This window comes from Triturus cristatus, chromosome 12 (genome assembly GCF_964204655.1).
Source record: "Triturus cristatus chromosome 12, aTriCri1.1, whole genome shotgun sequence".
NCBI classification, from domain to species: Eukaryota; Metazoa; Chordata; class Amphibia; order Caudata; family Salamandridae; genus Triturus; species Triturus cristatus.
This window is the reverse complement of record NC_140595.1, coordinates 530,137,757-530,153,988: the sequence shown is the minus strand read 5'-3', so window position 1 is coordinate 530,153,988 and position 16,232 is coordinate 530,137,757. Positions and strand designations below refer to the sequence as shown.

The following is a 16,232-nucleotide window of genomic DNA, read 5'->3' as shown; positions in this document are numbered from 1 at the left end:
ACACTATCAGCTGGATGTTAAAAAGATATTGCAAGTTACCTTGGAGTTCCATCACCTTAAAGAAGAAAATTATAGAGCTAACTACATCTTTGCTAGAATATGGGGCTCACTTAGAGTTAGGGCGCAAAAAGGTGGGTACATTATTGGCAATCTGCTGGCCGCACAAGCATACAGCTATATTGCAGAGAATAGAGACAAACATAGCAGGGGGATACAAGCAACTGATGCTTGGGAAGCTAGGAGATCTCTATACTAACTACCAAGCAAAGTACACAGCAAATCCTACTGACCCTAAAGCTGGATCCACCTATCTGAATTTAGAGGCCCTCTCTGCGATACCCAAATCGGAGATAGATTCAGAAATCTCCCCAACTAATGCAGAGATAATGGCAGTAATACAAAGCCTGAACCTAGGAAAAGCAAGTGGATCCCACGATTTTACCTCTGCATTTTATAAGCAATTCACTCTACAGATGCTTTCAATCTTGGCTAATGTCTTTAACAGTTTTGGGAACAAGCAAGGAATCACTGGTTCAATGTCGGAAGACACAATTTCTTACACACTGAAAGTGGTAATAAATCCTGCCAGCTATACATTTTATCATCAAATCTCCATGTCAAATATAAATGTTACAACTGTTGCCAAAAATCTGCAACCCAATTGGACAGGGTGAAGTCATTTCTGACCTAGGCAGACAAGATGGGGCTTATCCTCGGTACGTTGACCAGCGACACCACAAAGAGCCCTGCACCTGACAGATATTACAGGGCGGTTACGCAACAAGGCGATACTTTATCCCTTAATGAGGGAAAAGCTTTTGAAAGAGTTAACTGGTTTAGAATGCGGGATGGTTAGGCAAGATTTAGATTTACAGAATGGGTGGATACCTTCTATGATGCCCTCTAGACAAGGACTCTACAGATTCTCCAAAAGTATCAACATCCAGTGAGGTATCCAGCAGGGGTGTCCTCTGCTCCCTTGTTATTTGTCATGTATCTAGAGTCGCACTTGTAAATAAAATAAAACAATGAACACCCACAGAATAGAGAAAACACATACTTCCACACTATTTAAACTCTCTGCATTCCCTAACGACATACTGTTGTTTCTCCTTGAGCCCAAACAACAGAGTTCTAACAGGCCTTCAAATCAATCTAAACAAATCAGAAGGCCTAGTCATGGTGGGTGGTTAATCCCTTACTAAAAACCTCCAATTCCCAAACCCTTTAGATGGTCACTGGGTGGTATTCACTATTGGGTACATACCAGATCCCTGAACCTACACCTTTGAGCGAAGGAGGGAAACAAAGACCACCCTAATGTCCTGGCACTACCATATGTGAATGCAGGTGAGTAGAATAGCAGCACTTAAAATGATGTTACTGCTGAACATCCTGTACATGTTTCAAGCTTTCCTCTCCCACTCATGAAAGAATAGATAGTATGTCTCAAGAACTCTCTAACACATTTGTCAAGGGAGGCCTCATTTGAGGGCTAAAGCATGTATGAAACATCCCGAGTAGTAAGGACAGGGTGAACAGCATATACTTCTCTATTATCAAGCCACCCAGCTGTGACATGTTAGAATGGCTCAGACTAAAAAATGATAAGCTGTGGTGCCTCACTGACCAGAATCTTACGACCCACCAAATGGTAGAAGTACTGTGGGTGCCTAAACACCAATGCAGCCGAAATCTCCATAAATCCAGTCACTCGCACCATTTTACTGGACAGTATGGTTAAGCATATGAGACTTACTGCATTCCATTCACCCCCACACCCTGGTGAGGAAACCTGGACTTTGGGCCTCAGTTTAGGGTTGCCGATTTCCACATTTGGAGAAGTCAGGGATTTGTGACCTTTATGATAGAAGCACTCTTAGAATGTTTAAAGAAAATAAGATCGACTACAATATGCCGGAATCTGACCCTTATCGATAACTCAAAAACAGGCACTAGGCTTTACATCCAATGATTAAAGCAAGCACTATAAGACCCCCTGCTGTTGTTGAAAACTTTTGAGATTCTCAGAACCACCACTTAGTGTCCAAGAACGGTGTGATTGCTATTAAAAGGCAACCTATTCCAAATACGCATATCAGAGCCAGTGTAAAAGATACCTCAATGTTACTTTAGATCATTAGCAATGGGAGGAAGTATACACGTGAACAATTTTAAACAGGCACAAGAGAGCTACTGTACAAGATCCTGTATAGGTGGCACTATTACCCCAGAGCGTTACATAGATTGACCAGAGAAAGCCTGAGGCATGCTGGAGATAGTGTGATGAACTGGGGCACTCTACCTGGCTCTGATTGGCAGTTTTTAGTATTAGTTTGCTATTGTTCTTTACCCAATCATGTTTCAATCCCTGCGTATAGCAAACTCATTCATTATGTAGGGGTCCCCTTTTTCTCAATAAGTAATTCTCATAGCCACGCTATGAGGGGATAGTATTCTTTGTATATATCTTTCTTTCATTTACGGCTTATGTATATGTATACATTAATATATATAAGATTCTAATTGTTATATATTTTCTCTCATTGTACTGTATATTTAATTTTGTTTATTTTGAATTTAATTTTATAACTGTAATTTTTGAAAAGTTCATAATTTTTCTTCCTTCTTGTTTTTCCTACTATTCAAACTGAACAAAATAGTGATATTATCATGGCTAACCTTAAGACATTTGGCTTTACAGATGACAACTTTGTCTCTATGGTAGGTGCATCTATGAATTTTGACAATAGAGGTACCTCTAATGTAGAACATAATGAAGATATAACAAAACTATTGTCACTCAAAAAAAAGACGAAAAGAATTGAGTTACATGGCCAGTTTATGCTGGAATATTTGCGAGAAGGAGTCATCCCTCAAGGACTACAAATAAAAAACATCCCAGGTCTCTTTATACAGATTAAGGAGTTTCTTGATAAATGGTCCCAAATAACTATTGTTTCACGAGATTTGATGATGTTGATAGTCGAAACGGCAAAAGAACTGTTCACACAATTATTGAGTGAGATTCTTGAACTGGAAAATAAAATAAAATCATCAATGGCTTTAGAAGAAGCCAAAAAGAAATTAGAAGACCTTGATTTGGAATTAACCTCATACAATGACTACCTTACTAAACGAAAAACTGAAAAATTAAAAAAAGATATAAGATTTTTTAGTAAAGAGAATGTATATCCATATCTATCAGACGGTTTTTATTCACAATCTCAATCTTTGGGCCAAGATAACTCTTCCTACCCACATAGCTTCAGACAATTCAATACTAGAAAAGTTACCACTTTTTCTGATACTTCTGACTCGGATGGCGATGGTCCACCTCCTAACTTTGATAATAGAAGTAACAGATATACTCCGCGCCAAAACCAAAGCTATCGCCCTTTTTTAGGGAGACGCAGCCAATACAGAGGATATTGGCGACCGCAATACCAGCCACAAAACCAGTCCCAATATCAACCTCAGCAGCAATATCAGTCTCGTCCTCAATACCAGACGCAATTCCAGGGTCATCAACCTGTGAACCAGAATCAATTTCTGGAGACACGCAATGCACGGTATTGGAGACAATAAAAACTATACCAATTTTCAATTTGAGTCCCCAGAAACACAATAATTCCATCTATTCACTCTTGTCAAAGGGATTATCCTTTGTACCCCATTCAGGGCTGAACAAATGTGAACTGTTCAATGATTTACAGTCATATTTTCGCAAAATTAGATTGAAATCTTTTTTTGCTAACGTGGAAACAACAGTTATGGACACCAACAGATCGGGTCTGGCACCGAAATCAATTTTTACTCCCACGCTAGAGCAGGTTGCTCCAGAAGTTAAGATTTTTGAACATGTGGTTTATAATAGGCTAACTAATGCCACTAAATATGTTCCAAAAACTCCTTTTAACATCAATACAGAGGAAATATGAGGCTCTTCAACAACTAAAAACCACCCAGGATATAACAATAAAAAGTTGTGACAAGGGAGGTGGAATAGCTATTTTAGACACTGCTACTTACATCCATAAAATTGAGGACATGCTCAGTGACAGTACATTCTACTCTAAAATCACAAAAAACCCTGTCAATAAAATTAAAAATAAAATTCAGAGATTGACTACCAAAGCTCTGCGAGAGGGAATCATCTGTAAAAAAGAATATGAATACATGAATGTACAGTTTCCAAAAATGGCAAGTCTATATGGAATACCGAAAGTTCATAAAAATGAAACAGACCCCCCCTTTAGACCAATAGTAACCACTATTGGATCTGTTACAGAACCAATTTCTAAATACTTGGACATCATTTTACGTCCATATGTAACTAAAATTCCAGGCTATGTACAAGACACTCGCCATATTATCAACCAGATGGAAGGAACACCGTTTAATGCCAAAAGACAGTGGTTGGTTACTCTTGATGTGGAAAGCCTTTATTCAAACATACCCTGCACTGGAGCCATTATAGCGGTTGAATGGTTCATAAACACACAACATCGAATGTGATACTCCCTTTGTTTTGGACTGTTTGAGGATTATATTACAGGACAATGTTTTTGAATTTCGAGGTAACCTCTATATTCAAATTAAAGGAGTAAGCATGGGTGCATCGTGTGCACCAACTATAGCTAACATCTATGTTGCTTACCTCGAACAACAATTCATTTTCAATGAGGTAGCTCCGTTTTTCGAATCAATATTCTATTGGTCTAGATACATAGACGAAATTGTGTTTATCTGGGACGACAATGAGGATATCTTGACTGAGTTCATTACCTGGCTGAATTTGTGTGACTCTAATCTCCAATTCACATCCCACATCAGTAACACTGAACTAGAATTTCTAGACATTTTGATTAAACATGAAGATGGCTTTTTATTTGTAGACCTCTATACTAAGCCCACTGCTCGTAACACCCTGTTACATTATAATAGTTTCCACCCTACTACTCAAAAAAACAGCATCCCCTTCAGCCAATTTTTACGTCTAAGACGTAATTGCACTAAATTGGAGGACTACGACAATAGAGCAGTCGTAATGAAACAAAAGTTTCTATATTGGGGCTACCCGCATAGATTAGTCAGGGAATCCTACAAACGTGCCAGATTTTTCGATCGTCAACATCTGTTGAAAACCACGGAACACAAGGAGGACACCAAACTTGTCTTTGTGACAAGACACTCCCTGATGAATGAACAGATTAGACAAATTATCTGTTCTAATTGGCACATACTCAACATTAATATACCTAAATCTGAACAAATATCTAAACCACTTTTTGCGTATCGCAAAAATAAAAATCTTAAAGATCTAGTGGTTAGGTAACGTATGCCACAACAAAAGGAACTAATACAGCTTAGAATTGATAGTATGGTTCCAATAGAAGGAAACTTCAAATGCGGCTGTTGTAAAGTTTGCCCACAAGCAATAGAGACTAAGGAATTACAGTTTAATGGTAAAACTATAACACCTAAAAACCTTAATAATTGTAAAACCAAGAATATCATTTACCTGCTTCTGTGTCCGTGTCACAAAGGCTATGATGGAGAAACGTCGCGTACCCTCAACATACGTCTTACTGAACATAAATCGGCCATTAAAACTAGAAAATTGACTGCGCCTTTGGTGTCTCATTTTTTAGACAACCATTGTTCAGAAGATATACGCGGATTCATTCTAGAACGGATAGTTGCGAAAGATGGACAGTGCTCTGACAAAATAAGGAAAAAACGGGAGGTCTTTTGGATCTTTTCCCTAGATACAGTTAACAAAGGTCTGAACCTTGAAATTCCATGGGAGCAGAGTTTTTTGTAACATTTACTTAGACCCTGTTAATGTACATCTAAACCAGTTTAAACAAGATTACGTTTTAGGGTGCAAAGTATGCTACCTAACTCTATAGATTCTAATCTCTCTATTTTAGAATTTTATTTCTAAATAAGTAACTGTTAAATTGGGACATTCATTTCATCATATAGATTTAGCTCAAGAGGCTAAGACCGTGACAATCTTTACTTTTTGGGCATTTGCCGGTTCAAATCTCCATGTTAATAGCGATATATATATATTTTTATCGTTTTCATATATTAATTTCCTTTTGATCTTTCTTTACTATATCACGTTTTAGATTTTAGTTTGGTTATGATTGACTAGTATACAACAGCATCAAACATCAATTATACGAGAAGTAGTCATAGTCTTTCTTTTAGTCCAATATCGGTCGGATGCCTGACTTCACTATGGCGTCTTGTACTTGCAGCCCATTGGCCTACAGATTCACTAGTTTGAATTGGAGTTCTGTATCTGCAGCCCATTGGCTCACAGACTCATCAGTTTGATTTTGCGCGCTCTTTCCAGCTCTATTTAAGACAGAATCTAGTATTGTGAGGTTTGCACCGATCATGTCTATCCGTTAGATTACCGGACAAGCTCTACCGTAAAGACCCCCTCCTTTTCCAATATGTGCTTTGCCGAACTAAGGTATGTTTTGAAATTAGATAGGCTTTTCTTGATATTTATTGCCATTTCTTCATTTGTATACATTGATTCTTACAATCTGGATTATGTTTAGATATCGTTCCTGATATCCTTCCATTTTTCCATCATACCCGAATTAAAATAGAGGCAGCACTTAGAGTTTATTTTTTTAGACTAAGTAAGTACATTGGTCTCGTTTACCCTTTGCCGTTAACGCATAAATATCAATTGAGTATGCCTTTAAAATGGGTTAGAGCCACTCAAGCGCAACGATTAGCGTATTTTTTCTTTGCTTAAGTCTTCTGAGTTTTGTATATCAGAACTCAATTGGGTATCGAACTTTTAATTGTTCTATGCTGCTTACTCATTGTAGGAACATCATTTAAGTGGGTCTTTAACAGTAGTGCTAAAAAATGAGTACACATTCTTTTACCGTTGATGACGTTTATGTATGAGTAAATTTTTGGGCATCGAGATTTCATTCTTTTCTATCAAATTAATATTGGATTAGTGACAGTATTTCCAATTTAACTAGTCAATTTAGATGATTTAAAATATCGTTTTCCTTTAGATATACACAGATATGTTTATCTGCATATATGCCTAATCGCTTTGCCATAAACTCATGCAGTTATTGGTTCGAATCGACCGGCATTCAAATAATATCTTCAGTAAGTACTTTTCCATCTCTTAGGAACCATCAAAATACCATGAATATGAATATACAATAATAACAATTATAATCACAGTTCTATAGTGATTATTTCACTTACTTAAGGTGGCAGATTATTTGCGTGACAATACTTGGAACCTTTTGGGTTTTCCTTATCAAGAGTGAACAAATTGCCTTTATTAGGCCTGGCCACTGTCCCATTGGTTTCTTTCACCCTTTTTGATACATCAACAGTATAGCTTAAATTCACTACCTAAAATTTATCATTCTTTTTAGGATGGTCATAAATAAGAAAAGTACTGGATAAAGACTCGTTATTTTAGATTGACAAAGACATGAATATCGCCTTTTGTGACTTTAGTAAGTAAATCTTTGTTCAAAATAAAGAGGTACCCTCTTGTTCGATTTTCTAAATTGCACCGGATTATTATTTCTAACGCAGTATTATTCATGCCGAACACATTACTGTGTATTATTAAACAACTCATATAGAATAGCCTTAGGTATATCTTTGAGTTAGGAAATTATATATTAATCTTTTTAGTTTAGTCTCTTTGTTTCTTCTTTTTTCCTTTTTTCTTTTCATTAAATCATTTCTAATATCTACCCTTTTCTTCTTTCTATCTAGATCTAAATAATTATAGGTACTGTGTTATAAATATTTATTATGATTTGATTCTCTCAGTTAGTATGGACTTTTTTGATGAAGCTTTAGGTATTGACTTCTGCATGGTTTGTATTGTAAATATAAATGTATGGTGTTTAGTTGTGTATTTTTCTTAAACACTTGACTAGCCGTTGTTAATAAGTGGTAATAGTGTAAGATTATTAGTTTAACATAACCACTGACCAAATGTGCCAGGTATCTGCATGTATATATGTAAATGTATATTATTGTATAATTATATATCTTTTTCTATATTAATTTTCTTGTTATAGCTTTTATGCAATAGACGGGCCCCTGATGAAGGCATCTCTGCCGAAACGCGTGTAGTCTCCATCTGCCGCTATGCTTTCAACGACTACTATTTTGACCGTGTCATTATTGTTTCAAAAGTAACATTTATATCAAATTGTTAATCAGTGATATTTTCTGTCTATACAAAAGGGTACATAAATCATTGTCTCCTGTATTAGATGTTTTATTTTTATATTTGTATTTAAAAAAACAATAAATAATATAAATCACAAATCTTCTATTATGTATGTTTATCTATATTGAACTTCATGAATTATATGCAGATATCTACCTGGCTCTGATTGGCAGTTTTTAGTATTAGTTTGCTATTGTTCTTTACCCAATCATGTTTCAATCCCTGCGTATAGCAAACTCATTCATTATGTAGGAGTCCCCTTTTCCTCAATAAGTAGGTGGCACTATTACCCCAGAGCGTTACATAGATTGACCAGAGAAAGCCTGAGGCATGCTGGAGATAGTGTGATGAACTGGTGCACTCCTACACATACCATTGGCTTGCCTGAAACCCATGCAGTATTGGGGGGGGGGGGGCGTAAGGGCATCTCCCAAACAGCAAGCAGGGACATAGATTAATGGGCCAGAGATTATCATCTTGGGGACACTACAGGGGTGGGGAATTCATATCACCTGACATGTTGATTCTGTCAAGGGCAAGCAGAATGAATGTGTATTTTTTTCAACAGAGAACTAGATATTAAATCAAAGTAAACAAGAACAAAGCTGAAGCACTTTCACAGACCATCGAGAACACTGAAAAAATGTACATTAACATGGGAAAAAGTGTATACGTTTCTGACTGGCTAAAAGCCCATAAGTGGACCCTAGACTGCAATTGGCTAAGTCAGTCCAGAGCATGCCCCATTTAAAACATGAAACCATATCTTGATTTTTGGGAAAACAGCCCAGTGGAATAAGCTCAGTGCTGTGACTGGATGTTGGAGGGTTGGTTGCTGAAAGCAACCAGTGTTTCCCCACCACCAAACCACACACTTTACCCCGGAAACACAGAGAAGCTGCAAAGGGTGAAAGGCTGCTGTGATAGGGATTTGTTGGTTTACCTGGTGTATGGGGGAGGGGGGGAGGAGCTGAATCAAGAATGGGTACTGCTCAATTAAGCTTTAAAAGTGCATTAACTTTATTTTCAAAGATGCTAAAAGGAGAAAAGCAAAAAGAGATTACATAGTACAGCAAGCCCCCATTAGCAAAGGGAAAACCAGCAGCAAGCAAAGCACTGGTCCAAAAACCTTTAGAACAGCCAGACCAACCCACATTAGCTGGATGGATCGAGTTACTGGTCAGTCAACCACTGGCAATGAGGGACTATGGTTTACCCTTCCCCTCTTTCTCATATCTTCATCCACATATTAGGGACATAGGCATCTAAGGGAGCGCCTTAAAATGGATGGCCAATTTCAGGACCGATAGAACCCAGACCATCAATCTGGGCTCTTTTCACTCACAGACCACAAGAGTTACCAAGGGGATACCTCAGGGCTCCTGTTTGAGCACAACGTTATTTAACATCTATGTTACCATCTTGTGGCTGGGCTACTGAGGAAATTAGGTTTTATTCCGATCTCCTATGCCGATGACACCCAACTTCTTTTCTCCTTTTACAAAACCAACCTCAATATTAAGACCACCATTTCGGAGGGTATGAAAGTCATCGCACTCTGGATGAGAGAAAACTACCTGCAGCTTAATGCAGTTAAATCTGAAATAATGCTGTTTGGCGAAGCTGCAGTGAGATTGTCCCCCAGTTGGTGGCCTGAGGAACTAGGATCTGCTCCATCCCCTAAACAAGTGGTGAAGAACCTAGGAGTGCGGATAGACCATAAACTAACTCTGGAAGGAGCACGCTACCGCCACTGCCGGGGCCTGCTATCACACACTGCCTCCTTCAAAGGGTCTTCCCCCTCCTGCCACTCTCCATAAGTAAAACCTTGATCCAGGCTTTGATCCTAAGCCGCCTGGACTACTGCAATGCTCTGCTGATTTCAGCCAAGGAAACCTCCCTAAACAAATTGCAAGTAGTCCAGAACACGGCGGCCCACTTGGTGACCAATGCCCCTTCCAGAACTGCCTCTCTTACTTTACTCCAAAAACTACACAGGCTTCCAGTGCGAAAGAGAATTCAATTCAAGATCTGTTGTATGGTTTACAAATCCCTGAACAACATGGGCCCCAGTTATCTGACAGATAAGTCGGATATATATATATCATCTAGGCCCCTTCGGTCCTGTTACAAAGCTCTCCTTCATATCCCGCGTTTCAAACTAGCCCACATGGGTGGTAAAGCTTTCTCCCACCTTGCCCCACTTTATTGGAACCAACTTCATATCCATTTGCGTCAATGCACAAACTTTCTGGTTTTCAGAAGGTTGCTGAAAACAACACTGTTCTGATTTATCTTCCCCTTGGTTGGCACTGGCAGTCGCAGCGCAGAGATACCCCGGTTGGGGCGATTCAGGCGCTTTACAAACTAAATAAACATCAGCAGGAAAGCCCCCCCCTTGTGACAGTACTTGGTGCAACTCTGGTGTCATTCCCTGATCCAGGCAGCAACCTCCTCGGTTTGGGAAGTTAGTTTGCTTGAGGGTACACCTGGCGCAGGTAATTACTGCTCGAAGTATGTAATGTGTGTATCTACAGGCATGCAAGTCTCTGAAGTGTGTGCAAGCATGTTTATGTGGAGAAAGTATCTCTCTGCTTGGGGTGACTACAAGGGATGTGTTGTCTCTCTATGGAACGTCTGTGCCTCTGCATGGTGTAGGTTGTGTCTTTGCAGAGAGTTTGTGTGTGTCTGTGCAGTGTGTATGTTTGCAATGGGTGTGTGTCTGCATAGGGGTTGTGTGTCTGCAGGAGGCTTTGTCTCTGACCAGCTGGTGGGTATATGTCTTTCAATAGGGAGTGTATGGGTCTATCTTGATAGGGTGCATATACATCTGTGCATGCGTGGGTATATGCCTCTAGTGGTGTGGGCCTGCAATAGTATGTGTGGGGTCTGTGCAGTAGATGATATGTCAGGCTATGCCGTGGTGTGTGCATCTGTGCGGTTATGTGTCTGTGCAACTGGTTTGTGTGACAGTGCAGTGGAATGAGTTACCTATCCCAGGGCTGCGGGTCATTGCTGTTGGCTTGTGTGTATGTGAAGTCAGTCAGTAAGGTAAGAAGAAAGGGAAAGAACCAATTAGATTGGAAGCAGGCATGGCATCTAGTGATAGATAGCACCTCTCAGACCACACAGAATTCCTGATTCTTTTCTCTCGCACTGCAGCACTGAGCTACTCCACCTTAATACTGAATCCAGAATATCGTGTTATAAGAATATTGTGTACGAAATATCGAGGACCAAAATATCAATGCAGTAATATGCAAGTAATGATTCACTATTCTTAACTTCAGAGTCGATATTTTGGTCCTCAATTTTTTGAAGCATGATGTTTCTATCATATATATTTCAACATACAACCAACATGGATGGATATGCAAAAGGGATGCAGCTTGCTTTTTGGACATGGGGTCTTAACTACTGTACCTGAAATCAGTTATTCAAATTGATTTATTAATGTGTTTCAGTACTTTTGGGAGAATAAGGAGGATAACAATTTTCTCAACAATAAATTCAAAATTTTACTTTAGCATTTTTTGCAAACATTGACATCATTGGTCAGGTTTATTAAAACACAAAATAATTAATGTTTCTGTGTCAGCCCACAATTGATTTAGGGAGTAAGTGGGATTCGTTAGTTGTCTTACAGGACATTTAGATTTCTGTTGACTCTTGTCCGATGGACAAATAGATTATTTAAAAATGTCCACACACTGACCCCAACGGAAAATATATATCCCTTACATTCAAGGAAAGGGAAGTTATCTCACAGCTGCTTGTACCAGTAAAACTGTACACTTAAACATTATGTGGGGACATACTGTGCTCCAACTATGACCTCTGGATCCAAAAGCTGTGGACACTTAAGAGTTGAGAACCTAATGTACAACCAGAAAGATAAAGTATATGTATGTAACAAACTGTGGAACCGAGTGATATCTTACATAACCAGCCATCGCACATACCTAAAAAATCTAACCGCATTGGGCCAGATAGACAGAGATGGATTTCTTCTCTACAGTGTATGTAACACGTTGGCATAACCTAGGGTGGCATGGGTCCTGGCCTAAATAGAACAGCTGAATTTGAATATGAAGGAGGAGAGTTTGGGATGTGGTTTTAAGTTGGGTGTAGGGGATCTTTTCAGGGTTTCGTTAGGCAGGCAGGAATGTCCAACTTATGTTGTGTGATTACAAATACCAATAAAAATTATTAAAACATAAAAGACTATGAATTACAAGATTTCTTACCTAAGAGAAAGACCGGGATAGGCTCAAACACACTAGACACTGTTCATCCTAAGCCTGGTGTATGACAGCCTATGGTTTTTAAGTACAACCTTAGTTGTCTCACAAAGCTCATGTTTTCCAAGAAAAAACACACTAATACATATATGTTCATGCAGGAGCTTTAGGTCAGCTCTCTTTATCCACTAGTCTCTTCAACTGTTATTTAACAATTACCCATCCATTAACAATAAGGACTGGTTAAGTCAATAGGTCTGGTCTTGCCTAGCCTGCATTGTTTTCTAAATTCAGTTCTGCAAGTATACGAATTAGGAATTAAAAGTTTAACGTAATAAGAAAATACAAAATAATTCCCCCGCTAAAGGTGGAATATATAAACTTGCAAAGAAAACGTAGTACATGACCCCTCACAAAAAGATTTTTTTGAAATCATTAAAACGAAAGCACAAATTAAAATGAACCTATTTTAATGAAAGAGGTGTGCCAGCATAAATTATATCAATAGTATCTTTGGTGCCATCAGTCTTAGCCGGTAGCTGCCCTGGATTTCTTCTGAAGCAGGTAATTTTTGCACAGTTGGTGGGTTTGTATAGCTTAAACTCTGGTGGCTGGATATTTTGTTTGTGGCGCTCCCAAAAAGAAAGAATCTATTTAAACTAGACTTAAGCATCACAGACCAGAACTGGCTACAATTTTGACTGTTTGGAATGAATAAAAAAACTGGACTTAAACTTCTGCATGAGATGGCAAGGTAATAAGTCCTGCAAGGGTTTCTGGCACATTACTGCTGTATACCACATCTACAAACCTCTGTGTACCTTTACCACTGTATTAACAAGGCAAGTTATAAGTGATGTACACAATTCTGTAAAGAATAGTTGACAAAGCAATTCCTCAAACTATACTTTAAATAAATGTTCAAACATGCAAGCTAAAAATCTATGAACAAAACAAGTTAAAATGTATATATGCGACAACGTAAACCATGCAGTACATTATATTGATATTGCAATTCATTGTTGAGTTCCATGACTATAGAAGAACGATGCCTGAAGAAGAGTTCCTTCATAAGGTTATGGAACTCCGAGGTGACTGGCAATATCCCCATCATGTATGGCAGGGGGAACATTATTATTTATAATGCATGGTCCCACCATCACCTTTCCCACAAACCACTTAAATCCTTGGAATGTAGCTCTTCCATATGAAAGATTAAGCATGTAGATTAAAAACAATTTCTAGTACAAAATTAAACACACCAAAAGAGATGTTAGATATTTGTTGCAAAAAGATATTAGAATCAGTTTCATACAAGTTTTTTTTAAGCAAAAAAGGCACAGTAGCTTGGAATGTGTAGAAACATGCAAAAAATGTTTTAACTTATCTATAATTACCCAAGGAGTGCAAAACAAACATGTTGCCATAAATATCTCCTGTTTGCCACTGCACATCTATAAAAACATAGCAGAAGAAAAACCATATTTTGTTTTCTTTAAAATGCTGCTTTAATTATGCTCTGTGCCCTGACCAGCCTTTCACCTTGGCTGCTGGCTCTGGCAGAAAGCAATGTGACATCAGAACTCAACTATAATAAGTTAATACAGTTGAGCAGCTACATCATTTCTTTATAATACACGACTAGGTGTGTCACATGATGCACATTCTGGATGGAATTATAGATGGGTAACAGTGAATTATGGGGATGTTTTTCACCTCAGGTTTCAGAGTGACATCAAATAGGCAAATAAAGCGAAGCTCGAGATGTCTATGATGTCACTCAGAACCCGGAAGTGAAAAACATACCCGTAATTCACTTTTTAACTATCTATAATTTGATGTTAAGTGTGGCCTTGAAATCATCTGCCCCTGCTTTTGACTGTTAGGCAGAGGAGTAATGGGGAAGCCATACATAATATAGCCTCTTCTAACAGTCCCAAATGTGAAAAAATAACTTACCTGCCACCCTTAACCAACTTCCTCCACATCCCGCAGCTCGACTTTCTGACAAAGCATGAAAGCCACGCTGTACTGTCTGACACGCCCTCAAGAGAGTCCTGGAAGGCCTGTACGATGTAGCAACAGTGTGCAACAAGTGTTGTAATTAACTGTTGTAACGTCTTAGCAGTGAGTTCCCAGATTTAGAATCTGGTATACATGATAGAAGCGTCATATGAAAGTCATACATAAATTATGGCACAGCAGAATGGGTAAACACCATTTAATGTCAAACACCTAGGGTACATATTCTAAACAATGGATGGATGTAGGATCCATTGGGGGCATGTTGAGAATTCAAACCACACGTAGTGCAACGTTAAGAATTATGCTGCGTACACTGCAAGAATACGGTCCATGTTACAGATACATTACAAGGATGAAGGCCACATTATGTATATCACTGTGAGGAACAAAGGAATACTGTATACATTAAAATAGTACATGACATGCTCTAAGAAACATTCAGAATGAGTTTACATGAAATAAGAACTTCTGAGAATGTGCAACGGTCTGGGGTTCGGTACATTCTACGGGTGCAAGGGATTGCCGGTCTATGTTTACTATTATGGGAACTTTTGAAAGTCGGAGAGAACATTAAAAGAAGCACTCGGCAGTCTGGGCTTATTCAGATGTTTCGGCGCTGGAGGGGCAGGAGACTCACCCAGACACAGAGGCTGTCAGAAACCAGGTAGTAGACGAGTTGCGTGACCAGGCTTCCGTCACCTCCTGGTTCAGGCTCTGCTTGGGGGTCCTCCACCGCCTCCTCGCTCTCCTCCCCATGGCTAGGCGGATCGGTCACCCCCCGGTAGGCGCTGAAGAAGCTGACGCCGAGCAGCAGAGCGCTGAGCAAGGTGTAGGTACGGAGACTAGGCCAAGGGAAGCGCTCCAGGAAGAGAAAAGGCATCTCCGGGGACAAGGACCGGTGGCGCGACCCCGAGCGGGACGTCTGCGGCCTCCCGACAATCTAGGAGACTTCAGTGAGATACCTGAGAAACGTGGGGGTCTGACGGACAACTGACAGGTCAAAAGGAGGGCAGCAATTGCCACGCTGGGCTCAGACCCCCGATGACAGCACCGGGACTACAAAACACCTGACAGACCGGAAGTTCAAGCGGACATCCATAATAGACCAGGCCTCCCTCCGTAACTGTGTAGTGACGTGAAACGTCATCACGCGCAGTGTCTGCTCGTCTCTGAAGGAGGAGGGGCGAAGGGAGGAGTCAGTGAAATGGGAAGCTAGAGGAGAGGAGTAATAAACTAAGAACGACCGTGGGAAGAAATATAAAGGATTATAAAAACAAGAAAACTATTATAGCGATAAAAGTGAAATGATGGAAGGATGACGATGTGGATATATTCAGGTATTTATTTAATTGAGAAGAACAGGCGAGCGCCAGGCTACACAGCCTCCTTTCCAGGACATCAGCCAGGAACTGATGTTCTGGAATGGAAACCGAACGGAACCCACAGGGATTCCAGGCCACGCCCCACACACACAATGCATTGAATATAAACAACACTGCCATAAGGCATACACTACACATCCCCATCTCTTGGAAAAATAAAACAAAGAACAAAAATGTGAAATACATAACCATAAGAAAGTTACATGACAATATGTATACAATAAAAATAATAATGATAAAGATGGAAGGGAGAACTTTTAGGGAAACACAGAATTACCTCTCTTAACAATGTGAGTATATTCCATAACACATTACCTGACATATTCC

At 39.3% G+C, this 16,232-nt stretch overlaps 1 protein-coding gene across 1 annotated transcript in view; it reads right to left on the bottom strand.

The window, feature by feature from the left end:
* Positions 1 to 15,710, bottom strand: part of AMFR (autocrine motility factor receptor) — a 391,859-nt gene extending 376,149 nt beyond the window's left edge. The window contains exon 1 of the mRNA XM_085638721.1: positions 15,161 to 15,710. Within this exon, the coding sequence (XP_085494847.1) occupies positions 15,161 to 15,403 (243 nt within the window). The 5' untranslated portion in view covers positions 15,404 to 15,710. The remainder of the gene's footprint in view (positions 1 to 15,160) is intronic.
* Positions 15,711 to 16,232: the final 522 nt, after the last annotated feature.